Source organism: Zeus faber, assembly GCF_960531495.2.
Source record: "Zeus faber genome assembly, chromosome: 3".
In the NCBI taxonomy this organism is placed as follows: domain Eukaryota; kingdom Metazoa; phylum Chordata; class Actinopteri; order Zeiformes; family Zeidae; genus Zeus; species Zeus faber.
Genome location: NC_137190.1, coordinates 21,131,430 through 21,157,451, shown reverse-complemented (window position 1 = coordinate 21,157,451; position 26,022 = coordinate 21,131,430). Strand labels below are relative to the sequence as shown.

Here is a 26,022-nt window from a genome sequence, read left to right as displayed (position 1 = left end):
GATGGAAATCCAGCTAACACAACCTCGATTTACAATGGAGGTCCTGCCAGACACTGGATTTGTTTTATCTATCTATCTATCTATCTATCTATCTATCTATCTATCTATCTATCTATCTATCTATCTATCTATCTATCTATCTATCTATCTATCTATCTATCTATCTATCTATCTATCTATCTATCTATCTATTGTTGTTGTTGTCGTTGTTATAGAGGGTGATACTTTCCATTTGAATCCATTGATCATATTGGATCACTTTTTTCTGATAGCGTTTTTTTTTTTCCGTGCTACAAATTTAAACCAATACATTGGAATGGGGAGTTTTTCTTTGACTTTAGAATGGGGGAGTGCATGGGGAAGGATGGGGGCGCAGATTCGTACACGAAAACTAAAACTAAGCTGACGAAAGAACGGCACCAAGGGGAGGTGGTTGTGGGCCATGGATGTATTCAAATTCAAAATACATGGGTTTCAATTCGTTCGACTACGAAATAAAAGGTGGTTTCGCTTTTTCGGTTGGACGAGAATAGGGCTGATGTACCCATCAGCCAGTGGAGGAGACATTACCATGGTAACAGCGAGCTCTACCAATCAGAGACGACGCTGTTACACTTAGGATTATGAGTAGTAGTAGTTATATACATTGCGTAATATTTACGCAGTTATTTATCAATGTTTGAAACCCTAATGCTTAACCTTAACTCTAAAGACTACACAAACTACAATTCAACGCCATTTTGTGCGTTGGGCTCTAAAAGTACATGTCCAGAACAGTTGACCTTATTTTGGTAAAACTTTTAATTACTGGAATAGGGCTTCAAAGGTGACCTCTGGTCGGGGATCAAAGGTCAGTATCTCAGTTAAGGATCCACTGAAATCTCTCAATCTTACACATGTTAACCTACAAGATGAGACCTTTTTTTTTTTTGAATGTGTTTGTTTTTTTTCTACGACAAAGTAATGATATCAATATGATTTTATTACATTTAGATTGTGAATGGTCTTGGAATCCACATTTGGCACTCCACCGCAATGGCAGGGTTGGATTTTTTTTACTGATTTGAATCTTGTTTTGTGTAGCACGAAAAAATCTCCACATTCAAATGAATTGGTTTAAATTTCGTTATGTGTAGCATGAAAAAGTAGGACAATCGTACTCCAGGACACGATTCAATAGATTAATTTTTCGTGACTATGAGCAAGAAAAAAGCCTGAGACGGGTTGTAATATATAATTTATAGATAAATAATCATAATAATGCAGGGGCAATATATCTTTCTAATATCAATATTGTTGCATGAGACTAGATATCTGGATTTTGGTTATTGTAATATTGCAGCAAAGTTATCTTAAAGGCTGAATTACAGTAAAGTTATGTAATTTTCTGAACTTAATAAACTGTTCTAGTTGAATAATAAAGATGAAATTATAACCAATGCCTCTACCTGCTTGGTCATAATATCCACATTACGAATTGTTTCCTCATGTGTTTAAATATCTTTTGCAATTACCAATATTCATCTCCAAAATACAATCAAATTATCGATATTGGTACTCGTCAAAAAATATTGTGAGATTTGATTTTGTCAATGTTGTCCAGCTCTAATATCTCACTTATATGATCACTTTTATATTCTGTAAAATATGAATCTAAAAATAGCCTGCAGTAGTTATTTGTGACAATTTACGAAGTGAGAATAGCTTTGAATTTGTGGAGAGATCGGCAGATTTTTGGGATTAGGCAGCCGTGTCCTCAGTAGGTTGGGTGTTATTCCTAAAGCTGGACTTTGAGGGGGGCGAGGGAACTTGTGTGTATTGAAGCAGTCCATCTGGTGGCCCCGCCGGGACACTGGGACTCTGTTTCTCCTAGCGTGACATTTTCTAATCCAAATCATGTTTTATGCATGCCCCCAGTTTGGCAGCAAGAGACGCGAAACCAGGACCAATGTTGATACAAGGTCCGCTGTTTGCATGTGTGTGTGTGTGTGTGTGTGTGTGTGTGTGTGTGTGTGGTTGTGTTGTGTTATCTAATCAATTACTCTTTATAATACATACTACTTAATATTGGGGGATTTATTTATTTTTTAAAGATATGTAAGGAGCACAAATGCGCGAAACATATATTTGCAAGTCCATTAACACTGTTTATGTGTAGTAGTTGTGGTCAGCAGTAGCATCAGGGTTTAAGCTTGCTTCACATCGAATGCGTAATTGTGTCCGACAGTCGGATCCTCGCCTAGTGGCCGTCGGAAGAACTTGACCGACGTCACTTCCGGTCGTAGTGGGGAAACGCTTTAGCGTTTCTCCACATTCTTGAAACATGTTTTTCTTCTTCGCATATAACTTGTCTTAACACGTACTGACCAAAAATTATTGAATTAGAGTCAGTGGATCAAGTTAAAAAAACCTTTTATTTCTTTGTTTTTTTTCTCAACTTGAAATGTACATCTTAATTTCTAAATTTTTAAATTGAGAAGCCCTAAAATTACAGGTTCATACATCAAGTATTTTCTTTTTAATTTGATCCAATGGCCTCCAATCCAAGGACATCTTTTCAGTTCTTTGAGTGCATCTTTTTTGTGTACATCAGATGAAATCGATTTTGGATGCCAGCCATTCTTCTTTTGATTCCTATACCCACGCATGTACGTGTTTTGTCTTTTTTATATCTCCCTCCTTCATTTGAAGGATCTGAAAACCTTCTATTTCACTGACGTGTAAACACTGTAGTCCCCCTGTTCTTCTGTCCCTCTGGAGCCCTTGGATTTACAACTGCCCTTAAAATAAATTGCCACTGTTTGCACCGTCCTCACTGCAAACATATTTTTTGCGGGTTCCCAACCAAATCGACCCCATCAAATAAGATTCCTTTTAAATGTTTCTTAGAGGCTCTAATTCGGGGTCTTCATCATATGTCCTTGTACTGTATATACAGATGTAAAATCTCTTGCCATTAACTAAAAATGTTGCTTTTTCATTCATTCATTTTTATTTTTTGTTTTTATTTTTTACAATACAATTATTTAATTTTTTATTAAATGTTATATGTTATTGGTTATTTGTTCATTATGTTACTTGAAATCGAAGGAGTAGAGGAGATACATTGGATGCTCTGTGGTGTAAGATATGTGCCTAAAATCGGTGGGTGCTTGTAGAAAAATTGGAACCATCGTCTAAGGATAATCGTTATATTAGGATGTTTATATGTGTGTATATAGGATGTTTTTGCATAATAAAAGAAAGCTAAATAACTACTATAATCAATGGAGGTGAAATCCACACATTAATTGGATCCACACAGGCTGAGGTGCAGGTTCGTTCCTGCACCACCACTCAGGCCTCGCTCAGTGTCATTTAAACAGAACCCAGATCCACACTTTACTAGGAGCATTACCGCCATGACTGATCCTGCCATCCCCCAGTTGCTCGCAAAATCTGATCTGGAAAAAAAATAAATTGGGTTAGAGTATCTAGCCATTTGCTTTCTAATGGACTAAAAACGTGTGATGTCACAGAAGAGGGCCCTCTTCCTCCTTTTGGATTAGATCCTCTACCGGGGTGGCTGTTGCCCACGTCCTACTGGATATCATGTTACTACTCTTACCACAAGTGTGTGATATTTAAGCATTTAATGTCCTCACGAAAAACTCTCTGGTGACCAAAGCCAAACTTCAAAGGGAGCCCCTCAGCATCAAATATTAAGCGGCCTGCTGTGCCTACACCTGCTTCTCAGCGTATCGCCGCGTTTGCCTTCTCCTTCATCACAGCAGCCCGTGCACAAAGCGGCTCTCCGGAGGCTTGCACTTTAAAAAACATCTCCCGGATGTTGTTTGGGAGCTTTGCATCTTAAAAGTTGTGCGGTAATATGAAATATGAAATAACAATAAACAGCCCTTAAAAGAGGACAGGATATTTGACACGTTATTAGACTGCACAGCCTCCCAATGTGGATCCCATTCCACACTTTGGCTTAAAAAGTGGCGCTTTAAGTGGATCAGTGGCTTCTTTAAAAATGGCGGTCAGCGTTTTTTGGGGGATACATGATTTACAGAGTGTTTTGTTTGGTGGGATGTTAAGCTATGAACTAGGTCATGCAGATAGCAGCCTCCACACACGAACGTATCTATTAGATAATGGAGGAAGAGAGGGAGAGAGAGTATGAGAGATATCTGAGACCCTTTCCTCCATTTTAATGGGAAAGTTGCATCCTCTCTTCATTAAAGACCCAAACATTGAATGCACATATGTCATCCATTTCTCACATCTATTGTAATGATCTCTCTTTGTTGTTTCTTGCCAATTATTTATGTAAAGATTTTGATTCAAAACAGTTCTCAAGCTGTTCTTTCTATCTTCTATCATAAATTGACCTTTGCATAAATTATGCTACAGGGTTGTAGCACTCCAATGAATTTAAGTTTAAATAATTACAATTTTCCATATTTTTTAATATTTCATGTCTATAAGGTTTAAAAATGCAGCTTTGGAAACATGGCCAGATGCGTGGCACATCATTTGTTAATGCTGTTTATAAAGCAGGTCATTAATTTCGAACTACAAATGCTATGGGGTATTTTAATGGTTTGGAGTTGATGGAGTGGATAGGAATTTTGTTATATAATATTTATGCAAACCACTGATATTTGGTTTTGTGCTGGGTTAGGGTTTAGAAAATTCAATCTCCTCCATCAACTCAAGGCCATTACATTACGATTGGCATAAAATACATTTAGTCTTGTTTTGGCCTATTTGTAATTATTGAGCTTTTTTAAGAAATGAACAACACAATTTGAGCTGCATATGTGGCCTTGTTTCCAGAAAGTGGCGTTTTTAAATGAGACGTTACATTTCGTTGAAAAGTTGAATACGAATACACGACATAGGTATTTTTTGATTGAAAGGCTCTTTTAGTTTAGATGATTTGAGGCGAAGAAGCAGCTTTGGCCAACATCTAAGTTCTTCTCATTAAAAGGTATTCTCCGTAACTTGTTAAAAATGACATAGAAAGTTGTTTAAAGGAGATAACTAGGTAGTATCTCGAAAACATTTCCATATAACTTAATTTTAACGTGTGAGTGATGCGTTACAATGAGATACAAGATTTTTTCATCTTACCCTTCGTGGCTTCTGTAGTTCTTGGTTTACTCTCTTCACCAGGAGTGAGTTTACTCACACATGGACTCTCATCCAACAAGTTGCCGTACCATGGAGTTCTCTAAATTAAGTCTGTCACTTATTTGACAGAACAGATATTGGAATACAATAATTTCTGGGTTTGGCACTCATTGCTGTTTCACTGTATTCCTACCATTGAACTCTATCAGGTAGTTTTTTTTATGTTTTCTAGGCATGAATTATTTAAATAGGACGCTTGAATTTCCTCGTTGCCAGGTGCAACGTGTCTATTAAGTGCTATATAAATGGTTTGTGCATCTGGTGTATTTTGTGTGGTACTGAATTATAATTTGTAACCTTCCCGTGTATCGTATCATGTCTCATCTGACCTAAAATAAAATAAATAATCCTCACATGTTTAACGTTCAATTCTTTGATGATCTACTGTGGGGATTCCCAACTTCCTAAACCAAAACTGATCCAATCTGAGAGGTGCATTTAGCGGACATTTTTCATTGTCTTTTTTGTCTGAATTGGTTCTATTTATATGGTAGAAGGGAGCAAGGTTTTAAGGGCATACAATACATTCCAAGATATTTTGTTACAATTTATATTTTAACTCACACTTGTCTTTGAACTTTGACTATTGGGAAACATACGTACGTATATATAATATATACGTATATATAATATATAAATGGTCTAGATCCCCTGCACTCTCTTGTGACCCCCCTTTGGGTCTGGCACCTCAGGTTGGGAACCACTGATCTACTGCAAAGCATGAGCCTCAATCCTTTGAAAACATCTCTTGTATGACAGCGTGAGATTTTCCGGGGAATCAAAGTTTCTGAATCACCAGTCGGACGTTCCAAATGGTAGATTACAAGAAATAAATCAATTTTCATAAGGGTATTAAGATCACTAAGGACACTTTGTGGTAATAGTTGCATAAACGAATCCTGTAATTTCACCTTTACGTCTGAGATTCATTGACTTTTTGGAGCGGTGCAGGGATCATGTGGCCGATCAGACAGGCTCTGGTGGCAGTGTCAGCTGCCTGTGTATCCAGCAGCAGCAGCTACAGCAGTGTGGTGCGGTGTGGGGGTTCGGACGGAGGGCGGAAGCAGATGACTCGGACAGGGTCAGAGCTGTGGCTCTATCACAGTGTTCCTTTGTTTGGCGGGGAGTGTTAAATTAAAGACTGTGCAGGACCCACACTACCCCTGCACAGTCGTATGCTAATGCACTTTTACGCCCAAAGAATAAATAAATTATGGTCGAGAAAACACATCTGAATCCCTGCTTTACATGCCTCGAGCGGCACACAGCGAAAGATGCAGGGGAAGTTAAAGTGTGTGTGCGTGTGTGGGGGGGGGGGGGTGGACACATAGTATTTGTGTGTCAGTGTGGCACAAGCAGGAACTGCACAGCTGAAATTATGAAAAGGAGCGCGACAAAAGGGATTCTCCATTACCTGCTTCCTTCCTCCCGGAGGCTCCACCCTGCGTGCTGCCGCGGGTGTTGCTGAGAGATAGTCAGGTAGATTAGAGACATAAGGAGGGAAAGGAGAGTTGAGCGGAGAGGGGGAGGGGGAGAGAGAGCGGGAGAGAGGGACAAAAACGGAGGATTTAGATGCATTTTACGGCGTGAGGAGCCGGGAGAGGAGAAGATAGCGCAGAACCCAGAGGAGGAAAAGATGTGGAGGAAAGCGAGCGAGGAGAGAGGAGACTGACTGAGAGAGAGAGGGAGAGCGAGCAAGGACGGAAGGCGGCGGGGTGATTCTGCACGCCCACTGTACATGATTGAGGAGCACGGTGACGGTCTGCCGTCATCTCCATCGTTTGTCATATCCAGCCTCGGAGGCTCAGTTGCAAGGGGCAGGAGGCAGGAGGCAGGGCTGCTACTCGGAGCTTCAGAGGACACGCTGGGGGGAGGCTGGGGGGGAGACTGGGGGATGAGCAGGATATTATGTTGGCTCTCTAGCTGCCATAGCTGTCGACACCACCCGCAGCCCGCTTGCCACTGTTGCCGTTCCCGGCCGTTTGCCCCTCGCTGGTATAGAAGAAGGAGCTAGCTAGTCGGCGTGAGAAGCCCAGGATGAGCTCCAAGCACGGCTCCGACTGGATCCCCTACAGGTACCACAGCCAGGGGAGAGCTGTGTGATTGTGTGTGTGTGTGTGTGTGTATGTGTGTGTGTGTGTGTGTGTGTGTGTGTGTGTGTGTGTGTGTGTGTGTGTGTGTGTGTGTGTGTGTGTGTGTATGTGTGTGTGTGTGTGTGTGTGTGTGTGTGTGTGTGTGTGATTTTCTGATGGGAAGATTTGACGGACTGATGTATGGAGGGACACAGGAAGAGAGAGTAAAAGAGTGGTGATTGAGATGTTTCCCTGGCACAGTGATAGTGTGTTGGCACTGTAGTTTTTCTTTGTGTGATAGATAATAACTACAGCGTAAACTGCTTAATAATTCATACACACACTGTTGAAGTAAAAAATAATAATAATAACATTTCTTCCGGATGCAGAACAAGCTGTACAAACACCTCACACTATAGCTTTACTTTTTTTGTCAAAATAAGGCTCAGGTTAGAGTATAATGGAATTTAAAGTAAGAACCTACCAGAGTAAATTAATTATCTATCCAAACGGGGTCTAATTTGACAGTCAGTGAAGGATTTATTAGCCGTGTGTGTGTGTGTGTGCCTGCGTGCGTGCGTGTGTGTGTGTGTGTGTGCGGGTACACATTGTTTTTTAGTTATCACAGGCTGGTGTCTTCTCAAGTGCATATGCTTTCCATGCTGTATGGATGAAAAACCATCGCCATGGTTTCACTGCTCTCTTTGATGCCATTGGCTCTCGGTTGCTATAAGTTACAGAAGCCAGTGTCCGTGCATTTCAGGATGAGGTTGCATTAGGATGCATGTTGCCGTGTGGCCTCACCGACACCTGTGTTCAATTACAGCGCTTTCATCGCATCATTACTGGTATATTTTACAATCTGGTTAAACCCACGTTATCGCCTGCTCCTGTCACTGATAACCACTGAGGTTCATGACGTGATTCGTGGCGCCGCGTCATTGATTATCGATCGGATTAGTAGTCTGTGGTGGAGACTAGTAGTCTCGTGTTTGGACTCTTTTTTTTTTTCTTCATATATTGAATTTGTTTAATTTCAGTATGGTTACATTATCATTATTAAAATGCCTACCGCCAAAAATGTAATACTTTTTATTGCTTTTTGTTTTGTTTGTGGTCATATTTACAGTTTCAAGCCTGGTTGTAGATTATGTGCGACCTGATCAACTGAAGGTTGCATGACCTGGTCCTTTTATAACTTCAGTTACATCATATGACAACTTGATATCACTTGATTACAGTTATGAGAAGACAGAGAGAGAGTGTGAGAGAGAGAGAGAGAGAGAGAGAGAGAGAGAGAGAGAGAGAGAGAGAGAGAGGTTATAGAGCTAAATGCCTCATCATGGGTGGTTTCCTCACCAGAGTAGTTCTTTCTAGCCCAGTTAAGCCCATCATGAAAAATGTATGGTCCTCGGTGCAAAGCCAAAACAGCTGCAAACCGTCGCCTGTTTCTCTGGTCATACATGTGAACCCACAGGAACTCACACAAATTAGAACCAAAAATAGTTCCTGCAAAGCAAGTTTTTTCTTTTTTTTTTCCAGTAAGGAATAATGATAATAAATATAGCTTCGGCCAGCAACACACAGGGTCCGGTTTAGTCATGTTGGGTACGTATTACAATTTTCCGGGTTCTGCCAAACAAGTCACGAGTTACAGTTTTCCGAGTTTACATTGATCTTTCACTGTTCATATCCATTGTTTTTTCACTGGTTGTTTCATAACTTTTTCATAAGGTTTATGTGATTTTTTTTGGTCTTTTTCTTTAACGTGAGTGTGACTAACCTCTAAGGATGTATGGTCTGTCCACTCCTTTATTGATTGGCGATGCAACTTGGTCGGGTCGCACTGAGGAAAACCTGTCGTGATCGAGGGTTGCTCTGAGTCCGCCGTGCCCACTGCGATATCAGGGCGGAGGGACACTGTTTTTTTTATATAGATTATATTTCTTGGAAATAAATTGTGTATAAATAAAGACATTTTACTTTAAATGAAGCATCATATTTTTTATGTGTGTTTTGTCCAATCACCGTAGACTTATGTCCAGACCAACCACCATGCACTTATGTCACTGAATGTTCCTTTTGTGTCGTTTAGTTTAAATCCCTCAAGAACAGTGTTTTAACAATTACAATCATTCCTGGATCATGCAGTGCGGACACAAAAGAAAGTGACAGTTCCTCCAAAGGTTCTTAGAACTTCCTGCGATGCGAAAACACCTTCTGTATCCGATTACAGTTTTCCGAGTTTCCATTAAATTCAGCGTAGGCGTCTGGTTGTCTGTCGCGTAACAAACACTATGCAGTCCACAGGGCACAAGTCGTTGGATGTGAATGATTTCCGAGTGACGAAGCTCGGACTTATTTAACATCGGATGATGATGTCACAAAGCGCTTGGCCCTGGAACAAATCAAATTGCGCCAACGTTCTCCTACTTCCGGTAAAATTACAACGGTTTTTCACTAATTTCTGTTCCAAATGTAAATCGATGTTGATCAAACTTGAACGGCCCAGTTCTAACAAGACCTGAACCATGTCTGTGTGTACTACGGTTGTCGGCTTGGAGATAATATTAGCCTGAAAAACACCAAGAAGGTTAACCCCTAATAATAGTAAGTAATAATAATAGTAATTATTATTATTATTATTATTATTATTATTATTATTATTATTATTATTATTATTATTATTATTAATATTATTATTATTATACCATAAACAACCTTTTAAGGTTGGATGATATTAAATGTAAAGCAAGTGACAAAACCAATAAACAATGAACATTTATTTTCCAGTATTAATAAAATGCAATGGTGTATTAGTGGCCATGCAACCTATAGTCTAATATAGTCTAAACAAATCGCAAAGTCAACAGCGTTTTAGAGGCTACTCAGAAAGGATAAATGATGTAATTATTTGGGGATTACGTGGCAGCATGTAAGCCTTGTCATTAGTGGGGTGCAGGACATCAGAGACAAGTGTCTCTCCAGCGTAATGAGGTGGTTGACCTCCAGGGGAACATGCGTGTGTCCTCATGTGTCAGTGTGATGTGTGTGCTCTTCATTACTCTGATTGCAGACCTGGAGTGCTTTGTTTGTTGCCGAGTGTTGTGCTTCTGTTGCGTTTGTGTGGTGCCTTGTAGTGTTAAACAAAAACATTCAGAGACATTACAAATGGAAGAAAAAGATGTAAAAGAAATGAGGGTGTTTGAAGTATTGAAGTTCCTGCTTCAATACTCCAGTTTTAGTCAAAATTGTGGATTCAACTTTTTATTGCACTATTTGCTTGGGAATTTGAATGAGATGGGTTTAGTGTTTTAAAAAATAATAAAAAAAATGGCAAGAAATAATAAGAGCGAGTTGCAATATTTAATTGTTGACCAGCTAAATATTGTTGTAACATTGGATTAGGAAAGCCCTGCCGAGGCAAAAATGTTTTATATATATATATATATATATATATATATATATATATATATATATATATATATATATATATATATATATATATATATATGTGTGTGTGCGTGTGTGTGTGTGTGTATGTATGTACATATATACGTATATATATTTTTTCTAAGCGCTATGAACTAATGATGGTTTCCTGACTCATCACAAAATGGAGAAATCCTGCATGAGAAACTTTATATCAATAATTTGAGTGGCCTTGTTTTTACAGTACTCTGCAGGTGTCAATGTGTCAAGAAATGGTCAATATTATTTTCTTTTCTTTTATTTTCTTCTTCAGTGCAATTCACTTAAAGGCCCCACACCCAGCCCGCCCTTTCCATCCCTTCCTTTTCTGCTTTTCAATTTGTTCTCTATTTTTCATTGGAGCTTTTCTTGAGCTTATTAGCCTTTAATTATGAAAAATTGGAGTTTCACCATGGTCTCAGTGAAGCCAGCGCTCTGTGAGTCATCACTGATTAATGCTCTAATGTTGTGGAGATTGAAGCAAACTAAAAATAGGAAATTCACCTGTTATACACATTCATGAAACCTCTTATTTTAGGTCTTTTTATGGTCCCTCGTCCACTGAACAGGGTCTCAGGGGTTCTGCTTGTGCACACTAACTTATTGTAATTCATAATAAATATTTCATTTTTAACTAGGTTTTCTGACCTATTTTCAGATTTTAGAGTAATTCGGTTCTTGAATATTTGAATAATAATTATAAAAACATCTTGATATTTTCACATTAACAATATTAATTAGATGCCATATAGCAAATTATTACAACCCTGTTGTGTGGCTTTATGAATAAATTAATTATGGAAAAGTATGCTTTATTGAGTGCAAAATGTGTAAAATATAATTCCAGTGTTCAAGATTCAAGATTCAAGAGGTTTCTTTGTCACATACATATACATACGTTCATACATATATGCAGTGAAATGTCTTTGCAACGCACTGAGATTATGCACAGTAGTTTCTTAACCGAACATAATCGCTAACCTCCTACCTAGCTAAATAACTGAAACTAACTGATTCCTAAAATGTAATGCAGTTTAAGTTCAAGTTCAAGAGATTATTTGTCACTTACATACACATACGGTCATAGAATAATATAAATAAAATAAAATAAAAATAAAATAAGAGTCAAAAAGGTAATACAGAGTGGGGGTACAAAATAGAAGTAAAGGGAATAGAGTTATGTATATGGGATGGGCTATTTGTATATACAGATATTTCCAGTAAAGTCCATGTGAAAAAAGTGTGTTTCGGATGTGTGTGCTTACTAGAACGTATGTTTTCAGAACATTGTACATTACTCACATTACAAACTGACTAAATATCAGCTCTATAACCTCTCACTCTCTCTACAGTAATTGCGTATTTAATGACATAATAACATTTTTCAGGCTTTGTATATTTGTCTTATATGAAATGTACATTTTAAAGGAAAGGAACTGTTCTGTAGAGTTCTTCCAGAAATCGTTCGACCCATACAATTTCTCAAACAAACTGTATCCTAGCTTCTCTAGAGTGTTTGCACCTATGTTACAGTGTGGTCAGTAACCTGGACGCGCAGCCATTACGGAGATACTGGGATGTAAACAACAGAATGGATTGCACGCTCAATGTTCAATTTCAAACGATTTTAGGATGTCTAAACCACCATGAGTTCAGGAAGTTTGTGTAAGTTGCTAAAACTCACAGCGAAGCACTTAGTCAGCAGGAAAGGGTGCGATATTTTGAGCAACTTAGGTTAATAGGTGGGGAAGATTTGTATGAGCTGGCTCCTTCGTCTTGGAAGGGCGACCCGACAATTCTGCCTTCTATCTCCTATCCCGACATAGTCAACTACCACTTTTCTTCGCCAAGCTCATACACAGCTGAAGACCTTAAATATTACAAAGGTGGCCTACAACCAGATGATGTGTGGATGGGTGAGAGAGGCACAGTATCAGCTCATCGATGACATCAATATTGCAAAAGCCAAGGTAGGTGATGCAATAACGTTACAACATCAATTAGGACTTTGAGTCTAATAGTCTACGAGTACACATTTTTGGATCAAAATGCCGATCCGTCATAAAAATATAAACAATTAATATCTCCCTCTTCAACCAATTTAAAGAAGTAAATTGATGAGAAACTAGATTGTTATTCTTACACGCTTGTCTTCTCTTTTATCTAGGTACTCCATTCCCAGCGAATCCAAGAAATACCCCTGGAACTCTGGATGATTGCTGAAAAGTCGGGGAGGAATCTTGGAGCCCACATGTTGCTGCATTGTTGTTTCTGATCCAAGCAACAGTGAAGTTGAGGCACTCTGTCCAAAGATTGACTTCACTGCAGCAAAGACATATAAAGTAAAATAGATAATAGTAATAAAATATTATTTCCAAACGTGTACCTTTTGAAAATGAAATGTGTGATCTTTGAATAATTGGCATTGATGACTGTTTTTGTTCTTATTTTATTTCAGAATTATATGAGTACATTATTTCTTTACCTTAGAATGCTATTCTGACTATTAAAGTTGTCAAACTCATCAGATTGCATACACATCTGTCTGTTGTGTTATTCAAGTGTTCTGATATTATATAGTATTATCTTTTAATAAATATTTGTTGTTCTCATGGGAATGGTATACTGTGTGTATTGTACATATACACAACTATACTATTAACAATGACTAAACAATGATTTTGTTTATCTACATAGCCTAAATCAAGACACTTCAGTTAAAACCAACAACTGATGGGCAAAGTTGCACCAGAGCACAACAGACAATCTCTACAGTGTAAGTCAGCCGGAGCTAACTGCAACTTCCCATGAGTAAAGTTAGGGATTTTTACCTGAGCCATTATGCAACCTAACCCTAGTCCTAAGTGTCCTGAATATCAAAGCCATAGTAGGCTTAACTAGTAAACTAAGTCACCAGAGACAATTTTGTCCGAAAAGCCACAGTTTTCGGTTATGTACTTATCACAAACTCTTCCTCCCCATGCATTTGATATGTAAGAGACTGCCCTGTGGTGTAATACCAATCAAACGTTTAACTGTGTTATGGTGCTTGTAGGAAGACCGTGTTCCTGTTCTAGCTATAAGGAGGATCTATAAAAACCTCAAAGCGGTCGATAATAACAACACATTTTTCCCCAAAATGTTTTCTGAATTGCATTGGCGTCGTTGCAATCATGAGAAGCAAGGAACGAGCAGCATCAACCTTCAGTTTCTGCTAGGTTCGATTCACACAACGCTTGTAGTGTTATGTCAATGTTTCTTTATGTGGTTGCGGATCTTGTTTTCCTGTCATAGCAACAGATGGCACCCAATCTGGGTCATCCTTCTTGTACAGGTCTGACTTTTTTTTACCTGGAATTCAATAAAGACAAATATAGCACATGTTTGAAGGTACATTTCAGGAAAATTTTACAGAAACTATAGAAGTATTGTACTACTGTAGTAGGCTATGAAATTATATCAGAATCACATATTCAGCAAAGAATGCAAGACACAGCAGCTTAATATCAGTATGCTTGCATACTATTACACTATAAAATGTGTTAACATGGACCTATTATGCTCCTTTTTACACAAGTTAATTTAGATCTCTGAGGTCCCCAAAAAATGTTATTGAAGTTTTTTGCTCAAAATACCACTTCGATTATTCACTCAAAACCATAGTGTTCTAAAACGGGCTGTTTCTGTAAATCTACTGTACAAGGCCTTAAGTTTGTTCCGACTTCCACCGCGCAGCTTGGAGCACTCTGGGATAAGGCTTGAGGCTTTTTTGTTTCATTCATGTCTACAGTACAGAAGTGGACACACACAGAGAGAGAGAAAGAAATACACAGCAAATTCTTACGTTTCCATCTTCTGCAGTTCTGTCACAGACAGTTGGTATTAATTCCTCTTTCTTTTAGAGGATTTGTGCTGGTCTGTAAGTCAGTAACGTAGCACTTCCCATGCTTAGCTCTAAGTTTTGATGCTAGCTGGTCCAGTGGCGTGCCCGCCATGGGTGGAGTTATTCAGATGGAGGGCGGTTCTAGTTGGAATGTGCCTCAATGCTATGTAGATCTGAGACACAAATTGGAATGGCTCTTTTCAGGACATGTCTTCTGAATTAGAACGCTCACAAAAAACGGACTGGTTTGTCTTATTCCACAGTTGGTGTGTTAGTAGGCCCATCAGAGACCAAAATGTATGTTCACAAGCACTGAAAAAGTGAGTTTTGCATAAGAGGTCCCCTTTAAGAGTTGCTGTTATTAATATTTCACCTACTTGACAAGAAATGCGCAGAACAAACTCGAATGCTGTCAAGATTCTCGCGGTGGAAATCCTGGTTCAGTTTGACAACCACGAACGCCTCCTTTCCTCAGACAATTTTTGCACTCTTCTCCCTGATTTGTAATAACTTTTGGCAATCTGAAGTACTTCAAATGCTTTTCCTCGTCCGACAGATTAGTACAGCCAAAAGCAATAATTTACCATTTTAACCAACAATAATCAGGAACCGTTGCGAGTTTGATTTTGTTGGTTACGTTCTCCGAAATGGCCGACTTCTGGATTTATGACGTGTCATGTAAACACACTATGAGATTTTAGAGCTATGATAAGATAAGATAAGAGGGGGCATTTAGGAAAAAGCACCTCACACTCTTCCATATCCACTCTTTAGTAAACCAACAATGCTTGATGGACTAGTGAGGTAGAGCAGTGAAGTGGATGTATGATGTAATTGAACTTTCAAGGGGCAATCAGTAACATTGTACAATTAGCAGCAAATAGTGCCTCCCTAAAGGAAGTCATAGAAACTACACCAACATTGCCAATCGTGACGCTCCTCCCCCATGAGGCTTCTAAGCAGTTTGGTCGTTAGGTTAATGAATGTTCGTCCATGCTTGGCAAACTAAAATGGAAGCAGTTTGGGGATATAAGCGGTGCAGCTCAGGGGGGATTGAACAGAGATGGACAGGTCTGGGGGTTAGAGGCCTTTCCTCCTGAACAGAGAGTCAGCAATATTACTGATTGTACCTTTAAGGATATGTTGTTGCAATACTGTGTAAAAGCACTAGCAATAGCTGTTGATAGAGACAGCTGCACAATTTGGCTAAAAAAACAAGAAGAGCAGTGAAGCACAGAGCAAGTGGCTTGATTGGAAGTCAGACAGAATAAAATTATTTATTTTCAATGTTTTTCAACATTTTTGTTACTTGTCACTCACCACCTTCCTTTCTCTTCGCAGCACTTTAGACGATGAGAGCAGCAACCTGCGACAACAGAAACTGGACAGACAGGTGAACCTCTGCCTTTCCCTTATATCCTCGTTAGATAATATGTCCATAACTACAACAGAGATATGTGAAATACATTTCTTTGTTTTCATTTTCATGTGACCTGTGATAGACAAATTTAAGTTTTTTATATGAGAAGTATTTTTATCAAAATGTATAATCACGTCAAAGTAAAAAAGCCCATGATCTTAATGTACAAATAACATTTATGCTGCCAATGAGGCATTTAAAATATATTTCTTCTCTTAAAAATGCCTCTTTTTTTTTTAGAACAGAATATAGAACACAAAATCTGACGACAATGGGGAAAAAAACCCCACTTTATTATTTAAGGTTTTTTTCAAGGAAAGTAAGTAATGTAAAACTTGTGTACAGTACAGAGCATGAACTCCCAATTTCCACCTACTGTATATTCTCATGGTAACACAAATCTGTTTCCACAAGAAAGGACAATTCAAGACTTTTAGCGTGTGCTTTTTACCTGATACGACAAGTGTTAAACTGATCATGTCTATTCATAGCAGGCCAGACAGCTCTTTGTAAATGAGCAAGCCTATTGGAGAATTATCACTACGTGGTCGGTGAGGTGAACGTGAATGCAGAAGTTGGCAATAGAAACTTCTCTTCCTGCATTGTTCTGAGCACAATCATAGTGTTAACCTTATTCTCTAACCATCCCTTCTTTTTGACAAATGGTACTTACCATATGTCAAACAAGCAAACCAACGAAAGACTAGCAGGGGAGATACAGCTCCCCCTGTAGATCATACAGTACCAAGTGGCTCTACCATTACAAACTTTAGCTTGCCACAACAATAGTCCAATGCGTAATGCCTGTGAGTAGGGGGGAGGGGGCAAGGTTAGTGAGGAATCCTATGTCCCCACTGTGGAGGAGACAACAGTTATTAGACAAGAGCAATATCAGGTACGGGGGCTTTGTTGGCTGCGTTGGCTCAAGAATAAAACAAAAGAAAACTTACAACAGATAGAAACACAACCAGTTGCACAAAATAGACAAACACTCTTTTATACAAAAAACAGATGGCACACAAAACAAACACCCTGCTAATAGTTGTACTCATGAGTTTAAATCATCGTAGTTTAAGTTTTCAAGAGCTTCAGTAGCATGATCTGTGCAGAGCGAAGCCACAATGGCTATCGCTGCCAAGCAGTCATGTGAATCTCCATAAGAGGGAAGAAGAGAAGTTGGGGTAGGAGCAGTGCACCACCTAAATGTGACATGAGCAGAGGGGAAAGTTGCTGATGTTGACGGAGAGAAATTAGCGGATTTGCTCCGTAGCAAGATAAAGGCTACAGCATGTAATCAAACCAATAACCACGGCACCAAGTTTCTGAGCATAGTATGCAACAAGACGTAATTCATCTCCATAAGATTGCAACAACACAGCTAACATAAACCCATCCCCCTCGTCCAGAGTTAAAGTAATCCAGTAAACCCAATATGGAGCCGGTGTAAAAGCTTGTTTGAAAGCAACAAAAGGTTTTCCTGCCCAAGGCGTCAATCAGCTCTGTCCAATCTGATGGTTATAAGCCGTTCCCATGAGCCATTTGTGGTAATGGCTGGGCAAGAGTTGCCTCATTCCACGACCCGAAAACAACAATAACCACAACATAAATACAACACAAAACCACGACCTAAAAAGGCCATGCCAGGGTGCGACCCTGAGGATAAAAGAAAAAAGAATAAAATAAATGTCATGGCTCAAATAGTGAACGTTCTTTTGTGCCAGCTGGAGTTATTAGGAAAAAAAACTCTGACCGTCTTGTTCTAAGTATTTTAGGAAGTCCTGTGTATCCACTACACAAGCAGATCAACAAACCATCATCATTTGGATTAATGTGCGAATGTGTGAAATTAATAAACTAAAAATTACCCAAAAATAAATATCGGTATAGCGGCAGAAAAAACACTACTGGAGGCTCCACATAACTTCAACAATAAGTTAAGCAACTAGAGAGGGTATGAATTTTTTTTATTTACATACCAAAACATTTTAAAATGTAGTGTTCAATACAACATTCCTAATTAATTTATATTATTTTTACTTATACCATTAAAGGTACAATTAATAACTGCAAACAATAAGCCTGAGATCTCAGCAGCCGTCAAGCTAACAGAAGCCTGACGAGCGTCAATAACATTTGATCAACTATCCATTATCTCATGGTCAATTCAATGGTCAAGTGTATTACCTAGCTTCTAATAAAATGTTAAGCTTTGAACTGCTAGTCTTACCATTCGGCCACGGAGTATTCAACTATAGGTCACATCATTCGGCAGTCTGTTTCGAGAAATGTTTAGGTTATTTGGCATTTACAATCAAGTTACAATCAACACCTTTACTTAAAAAAAAGTACAATGTCAATATGTCAATAACATATGTCAATAACATAGCCACAATCAATGAAGCAATCTTTTTTTTCTTCTAAATTCTGTGCCTAATACTTGATAATATAAATTACTAACTATTCAAACCATTTCCTAAAAGGTTTTAACATTATTTAATTTCAATTTGCCAATACTTATTACAATGTAGTTTTCTTACAAAACATTTAACCTGTATATTATTAGAGTAGACAGAATGAGGAAACAACAGCAGCAAACACATACAAAAGCAGCCCCCTGGCCATCACTCAGGTTTCATTTCAGCAGGACTTTGATGCGATCAATCATCCCACAGATCCCGGTTGGGGCAGAAAAACATTCAGATTGCAGTCATTCAGTATGATGTTTCGTCTGATGCAGTGACCTCACCGAATGTGGGTCCAGAGGAGCATTGTTGTTTAGGGTCCTCAACTATGCACAACATCTTCTCAATTGTGCAATTGCCGTACTTGGAGGCCAAAACACCTCATGTTTGTTGGTGGAGGGGAGGAGCAGCAGAAGTCGATGCTTGCATTTCATTTCACACAAAATAACTTTGTTCGTTGTTCAGAAAATGTATCAGGTTATTCAGCCTGATGTTGGCCGAACTGGTTCTCTTTATACAAGGTCTTCGCAGACCAATTTGGCCCTGCAGGAGTAGTGTCTCTCAGCAGGATACCAGGCAGATAGGAATGTCCTTCAGGCCTCGGTGAAGCCCTGGGGGGCTAGATTCATTTGTTGCAGATAGCTGTCAGAAGAATTAATGGAGAGGTCTACCACAGTCACAGGCAGTCTCATAAAGCTAATCACCCCAGAGTTCTCTGACAACAATGTCTAAGTGATAGCACAGCAATCATTGACTCAACTTCTGAACATTGCTTCAACAACTAGGTAAATTTAGGAGAATGTCACATTCAAATAAGAATAATCAAAATGATTCTGGTTCTATAGGGCACAATAATATCTGACAATAATTTAACGATGTTAAATATGTCAATATGAGATATCTAAATTTAAACAAGGTCTCCCCATGTATACAAATAGCAACAATACCAATAATTTACAAGGACCTTTTGAATGCTGGACATGTTATCGCCTTATGCAATTGTAGAGCAATTCTCCTTGATCAATTTTGCTGTCAATCATTCAGGTCTTCTCAATCAGACGCAGTCACATCTGCACTGGCCAAAAGTCAAACTGCAGCTTAGTGGATTCCTGTTCAAATGCTTAAAAGCCGTGGAAATAAAACACAGAATAGACGAGTTGGTTAATAACCATCAATACACAATTACAAGAATAATCGATTCACAAGATATTTACAAATTAAAACTTTAAATTTGGCATGCCCAAATTAAAAGCCATTGAAACAGCGAACGTATTTCACATTTATTTTAGTGTTTCAATTCTTAGTGACATATACACGTTCCATTACCTCTCTAGCGCACAAAAAAAAAAAAAAATTATCCCTCTTTGTTAACCTACTCGTTACATTGTATACTGTACTGTATATCAATAGCTACCTTATTCAATGTCAAGTCCATATCAGGATTAGTATTTAGTATTACTATTTAATGTATGTCTAATATATACTGTTTACTTATTTATCATATCCTTTAATTTAGAATGACCAATTTACGAATGCTTCATGCTATTGTGCCAATCCGTTACTGCTGTAACACCGCAAATTACCCCACTGTGGGATAGATAAAGGATTATCTTATCTTTACCTTGACACAAGGACACAAAACAAAGAACTCAAAAAGAGAAAAGAAATAACTCAAACTTTAGAGACCAAAATAATGCATTCCTGCTGTTGTTATGCATCATATCTGCAATTTGAGACATCACAAAAATATGGTTCGTTTTATCAATTTGGAATGCTTTGCGATAAAATCTATTAACAAACTACAGTTCTGAAAACACTCATCATACTCATCTTTATCAAAGTTGCATTAATAAACCAACAGACAGTTTTACACCATTTTACCATTAGTTAAATCACTCGGCCCTGAAGCTTCCTCTGCTAAACTAAACTAACTAGTTAACTAAATAACATTCATATCTATAATATATTCATATATCTTTGCTCCAAGTTCCATCCTAAACATAGAATCCCAAATGCATCATGTGCTAAATTTTCCACTTTCATTGTCTTTCACATCAACTTCCATAATCCTTTCACTCTATCAACTAGCTTTACAGCGCTCTCTCACCTTATTATAATTTTTGCAAATTAATTAAAAGCCTTGCAGTATCCTTCCAGGAATCCCACCAGATTTATTCGATTATAATGCTACTTTCTCACCAGGGACCCATGTGTGAAACTCGTTTGACATGTTATGTCCAACACGCATACTAAGCTTATCTTGCATTTATTGACACACACACACACACACACACACACTACGCTTATCTTGCGTTTATGCATTTGCTTGTTTCATTGAGATTTTATCAGGCAGGTAGCTAGCATAACCCAAGAGACTGATAAAATCACTCCGAACTCATCTCATCCATAGGTGTTCCAGTGTGATGTATTGGCCAGGTGGTCACACGCCCCAGACACCAATAATATCACCACAAATAGAGTAAACACACCGTGCGTGTGCGTGTGCGTGTGTGTGTGTGTGTGGTATTTTTTTGTGTCTCGTTAATCACAAGTTCTCTTCCAAACCTGTCTCCCAATACACCACACGACGACAGGTATATCGATTACTGAAGAGTAATCTATATACCTATAGTTTAATAATTATGTATTAAATTATGTCGACTTTATCATTGATGAGTATAAAAAAAAACAGACAAATAAAAACCACGATCTCTCCTGATCGAAGCAAATTTGGCCACTCCAGACCAATATTTCCACTGCCCTTCCTAGCCTGCGCGGCTGGCGACACGTCTGTCTGGGGGGGTATTTCTAAGCTGAGCAAAGCTTCTTCCTCTAGAATGCATTGATCCTCTAGATCAATGCATTCTTTAAGCTTATTCAAAGCTTTTTCCTTCGATCGTCACTGATCAGGACAATATCGAGGCTTAATCAAAGCTTTTTTTTTTTTTTTATTTGTTCGGGATCTCGTGTTGTCTCTTCTGTCGCATCCAGATGACTCCCTGTCTTACGGTCGGTCCTTGACCGCCAACAACCTCCAGGTTGTGTGCACAGCGGTCCAACGGTCCAACGGAAGAGGTCCAACAGAGCCAAGCAGAGAGTCTCATCATCATCGCTACATTGTTGGAGAATTCTCACTGGGTGGTCGGTGATGTGAACCTGTTTCACTGCAGGAAAACAAACTGAGAGTACTAAAGATATTTATTCTGCACAATAAAGAGAAACATACAGATGCACTTCAAAATTGTGATGCTGTTCAGTTTGCCCTTGTTTCTTCCGAAGAGGGTTTTATACCAATGAGAGGTTGTGTGTCGTTGGTCAGGTGTCATTCACAAGACCGCTCATTTCCCGTAGTGTTTCCCTCATACAATGTCCAAACTCCGGTCACATATACTGTACAATCTTACTGTGCTATAAAACAAACCACAATACTCTGTCAGGCCCCCTGGGGTTATCCTTATCTCCACACAAGGTTGAGTGAAGATGGAATGTGGTCTGGTCTTGTCTGACAATGATACTAAAAGGCTGTTGTCTAATACAACACATAGGAAACATAATTTAAGGCATTGATCATCTGCATTTTCTCTCACAAGCCCCTTCCAAAATAGACATTGATAATATATTTGTAGAGTGCCACCTCAACTGAACAGCATCAAAAACCACAACGCCATGGAGTGATTTATCAGATTCATCACTTATTTGCCCTTTTCACTTGTAGAATCATCTCATATGCTGTAATGATAAAATTAGATTTCTCTGCCCATTAATCTTCCTGAAATGTAAAGATGGAAATGGCAGGGATTATAAATAAATAGACTGGCCCTTATCATTCTGAGTCATAGAAGAAGATTGAGGATTAGAACTTATTGTGAACCCAATTAGTAGAGCAGCTACTGTAATTACAAGGAGCCTACAGATGTTGACTCTTTTTTTTAAATTTAAATATAAACATTACATTTACACAAAAGCAAAACAGATATGTGAAACATGCCAATGTGGTTAGGGTACATGGTGCTCAACATTAGTACTCATGAGCTTACTCACAATTATTCACATTTTCATTTTTGTAGTTTTTACATGACTTTCCATGGCAGAGATTGCTATTCATTTATGAATCTTGTTCATTTATGGATGGCGGTCTGTTTACTTTGATATTGGAATAAACCACGTTGTAATAATCTAAACACACACAGCAAATTCTTGTCTTCGGAATAAACTCCCAATAAGCTCAGTTTGTGTAGGTGTGTGACTATCGAATAACCTCCCTTTTGTTGGATTGAAAACCAAAATAACACGCCACCCAGGATGAACCTTGAATGCAAGCTGGAGTACATGAGTGTAAATAAAACTGTAGAAGTCATCCCGTTTCACTGAAACAGTTTTTTGATTCCAAGAAATGTGCTGTGCAGTGTAAAGTAATACAGTTTAATTTAAATTATAAATGGAGTAGAAGGCCTTGACATTTGAAAGAGCAGCATATGGCTAAGCATATTAGTATTAAGCCAATTTAAAGACTTATTGATTTTCACTTATATTGCCATGTTGATTAATGCAAGGACAAGGGGGCGGGAGAGAGCGAGACGAATTAAAAAAAAACCTCATAATGCTTTCAGGACATATGTAGTAATAGAGGCATTATATTTCTAGATACCAATGTCAGTTAAATGTAATTGTGATGAATTTATATAACTGACGGTGGGGAGAGATTTGCAATTGCTATAATGACTAGAATGCCATACATGGCTGCCTTGGGTCTGATTCAGCACAAAATCTGATAGAGCAATTAACAACATACAGTAAATGGAAAATCTGAAATTCAAAGCACAGGCACTCCTCACTTAACAACTTACCTGTTTAACATTCGGGCTTACAACCAGCTCTCTGGCCAGTCGGTATTGTACGCTGCGTACAATACCGCGGCGTATTGTACGTAGCGTGTCGTCTCGGCGTCAAGCGTCTCATCGCGCATCACTCTTTCTCAGTCTCACTCTCAGTTTCATTCAGTCGGTCAGTAGTCACTGCACTAACGTTCGCAATCGACAAGACTGAAATAATGGTAAGGGGGCGGGTCCTCACTTATCGACCAATTTGCTTACCGACCTGGTCGTAGGAACGGAACTCGGTTTTTTAAGTGAGGAGTACCTGTACTGAATATCCAAGCAAGCTCTAATGACTGTGTGTGTGTGTGTGTGTGGCTGAATTGGTGCTGAAGGGGGTTGTTTAAATATGAAACAGTCTGAATGAAGTATTTTCCAGCTCTAAATGACATTTTTTTCTCTACGTACAGTAATGAATCTGTGGAGCTTTTATTACAATATGCACATCATTTTTATTTTTTTTCAAATAGCTTGCACTTTATTTTGTTAGCTGTTGTGTTACATAATTATATTGAACATACTGCACTGTCCCAAATGTGAGCTCTACTGTACTAGAAAGATTACTGTATGTGCTCCTGATGAAATTTCCATAAGGTCACTTTCACCCTGACAATTTAGTGCTCTAGCTAAATTTAGATTTGACTCTCTCAAGTCTCTCCGACTTGAATTTAATTATACTGATAACTTCTGGGGCGTTTGATACCAAATTTCAACACTTCAACACATCACACACTAGCCTCAGTGAACCTAAACGGTTTGTACTGGAAAGGCAAATGTGTCATGTTATTTTTTGTTTGATAAACAGGGTTGTTTAAAAGTCAGCCACTTTATTTTAAAGAAGTATAGTACCTACCAGCTCAGAGGTGTCAATAAAACCGTTATTGACATAAGCACCACGTGGGAATCAGCATCAAAAGTCAAGTTATCCCAATTGATACTGGAAAAGTATGTTTTATTCCACAAAACCTGTTTGTTACAACTAGTATTATGTAAATTTGTATTATGTATAAGATGCTGAGGTGTGGGGATGCTTTTTTTCGTTTGATTGAACAGCATTTCAATGTTGTTCATCATGCAGCGTGCGCTCCTGGAGCAGAAGCAGAAAAAGAAACGGCAGGAGCCACTGATGGTCCAGTCGAATGTGGATGGGCGCTCACGTGCTCGCCGGGCGAAGCAGAGTGAGGAGCAGGCTCCACTAGTGGAATCCTACCTCAGCAGCAACAGCAGCACAATCTATCATGGTCAGTAACAAACATACAGTACCTCTTAGTGGACTCCTACGTCTTCCATTTAGGAACTTTTCAATAAGTGTATCCTCAAGTTAAGCAGAAATTAGTTAATTAATGTAAGGCCATTGAGCCATATATAAGTGGAAATACAAAGTGAAAGGTTGGTTGGTGGTGTTGGCTGGTTGGCTGGTCAGCTGGCTGGTTGGTTGGCTGGTTTGTTGGCTGGTTGACTGGTTGGTTGGGTGGCTGGTTGGTTGGTTGCGTGGCTGACTGGTTGGTTGGTTGGTTGGTTGGGTGATTGGCGGGTTGGGTGGCTGGCTGGTTGGCTGGTTTGTTGGCTGGTTGACTGGTTGGTTGGGTGGCTGGCTGGTTGCCTGGATGGTTGGTTGGTTGGGTGATTGGTTGGCTGGTTGATCTGGTGATCGGCTGGTAGTATGGGTGGTTGACCTGCTGACTGGCTGGTTGCTTGGTGGGTGGGTGGCTGGCTGTTTGGTTGGGTGGGTGGTTTGGCGGCTTTCTGGATGGTTAGCTGGCTGGCTGGTTTGGCTATTGGCGGGTTGTATTTAGTGGTGTAACAGAACATAGATGATCCATGATCCGTACGGATCCCCACCCAGGGTCCAGCTCGCATGTGAACATCGGATTAATAATTTAACCATTATAGTGAAATACATTTTTACTGCCGCTGTTACTTTTATAGTAATAATTCCCTTACAGTCCCTCGCACTGCAAGGGAACACCCTTCCAGTAAAAAGAAGACAAGCAAGACAGATGCGTGTTGTGTTTTACTCTGAAGCACAATGATTGCTTTGCGGTATGATGCACTATGTTGCTGCTACTTCACGACGTGTCGGGTATGAGCTGCTGTATGTCGCCGCTATGCATGTGCTCATCCTCCATATTGGATCGGTCAAGAGGCGCAAGTAAACAAATGCAATGTACTGTTTATTGAGAGATGCCGACTTCTCCATAAAATCCACTGTAACTTAATTCTGTAAGCTTAATTCTGAACTAATTTTCATTAAATTTGTTATAGATGTGAAAAATTTAACATGATACTGGTTACTTATTTGAATTAGTGGGGCGGGGCTTGGCGGATCTAACCATATTTTTTCATTCACTACCATGTTTAACAGAAATTGGTATCATGAGTGCCTTATATTGCCCTTTAACTTAACAATTGAGTATTGAATATTTTATATATATTAAGATTTTATTTAAACATTGGACATCTCGTATGTTGTTTTCATTTAAGACCATGGGCGAAGGTTCCTTGCTTCAAGTGTTTTACAAAATAAATGGAAAGCTAATTTTTATGTCTCACTTTACTTATTTTTTATTTTTTGCTGATCCAAAAAACGATCCCATCCGTGACTCAAAACTGTGATACGATCCGAACCGTGAGTTTTGTGATCTGTTGCGTTGGTTGACCT

At 38.9% G+C, this 26,022-nt stretch overlaps 1 protein-coding gene across 1 annotated transcript in view; it reads left to right on the top strand.

The window, feature by feature from the left end:
• Positions 1 to 7,215: 7,215 nt before the first annotated feature.
• tub (TUB bipartite transcription factor) overlaps positions 7,216 to 26,022 on the top strand; it is a gene marked incomplete at both ends in the record, with an annotated part of 38,111 nt that continues 19,304 nt past the window's right edge. The window contains 3 exons of the mRNA XM_079998301.1: positions 7,216 to 7,253; positions 15,946 to 15,997; positions 24,439 to 24,601. Of these exons, the coding sequence (XP_079854427.1) occupies positions 7,216 to 7,253; positions 15,946 to 15,997; positions 24,439 to 24,601 (253 nt within the window). The remainder of the gene's footprint in view (positions 7,254 to 15,945; positions 15,998 to 24,438; positions 24,602 to 26,022) is intronic.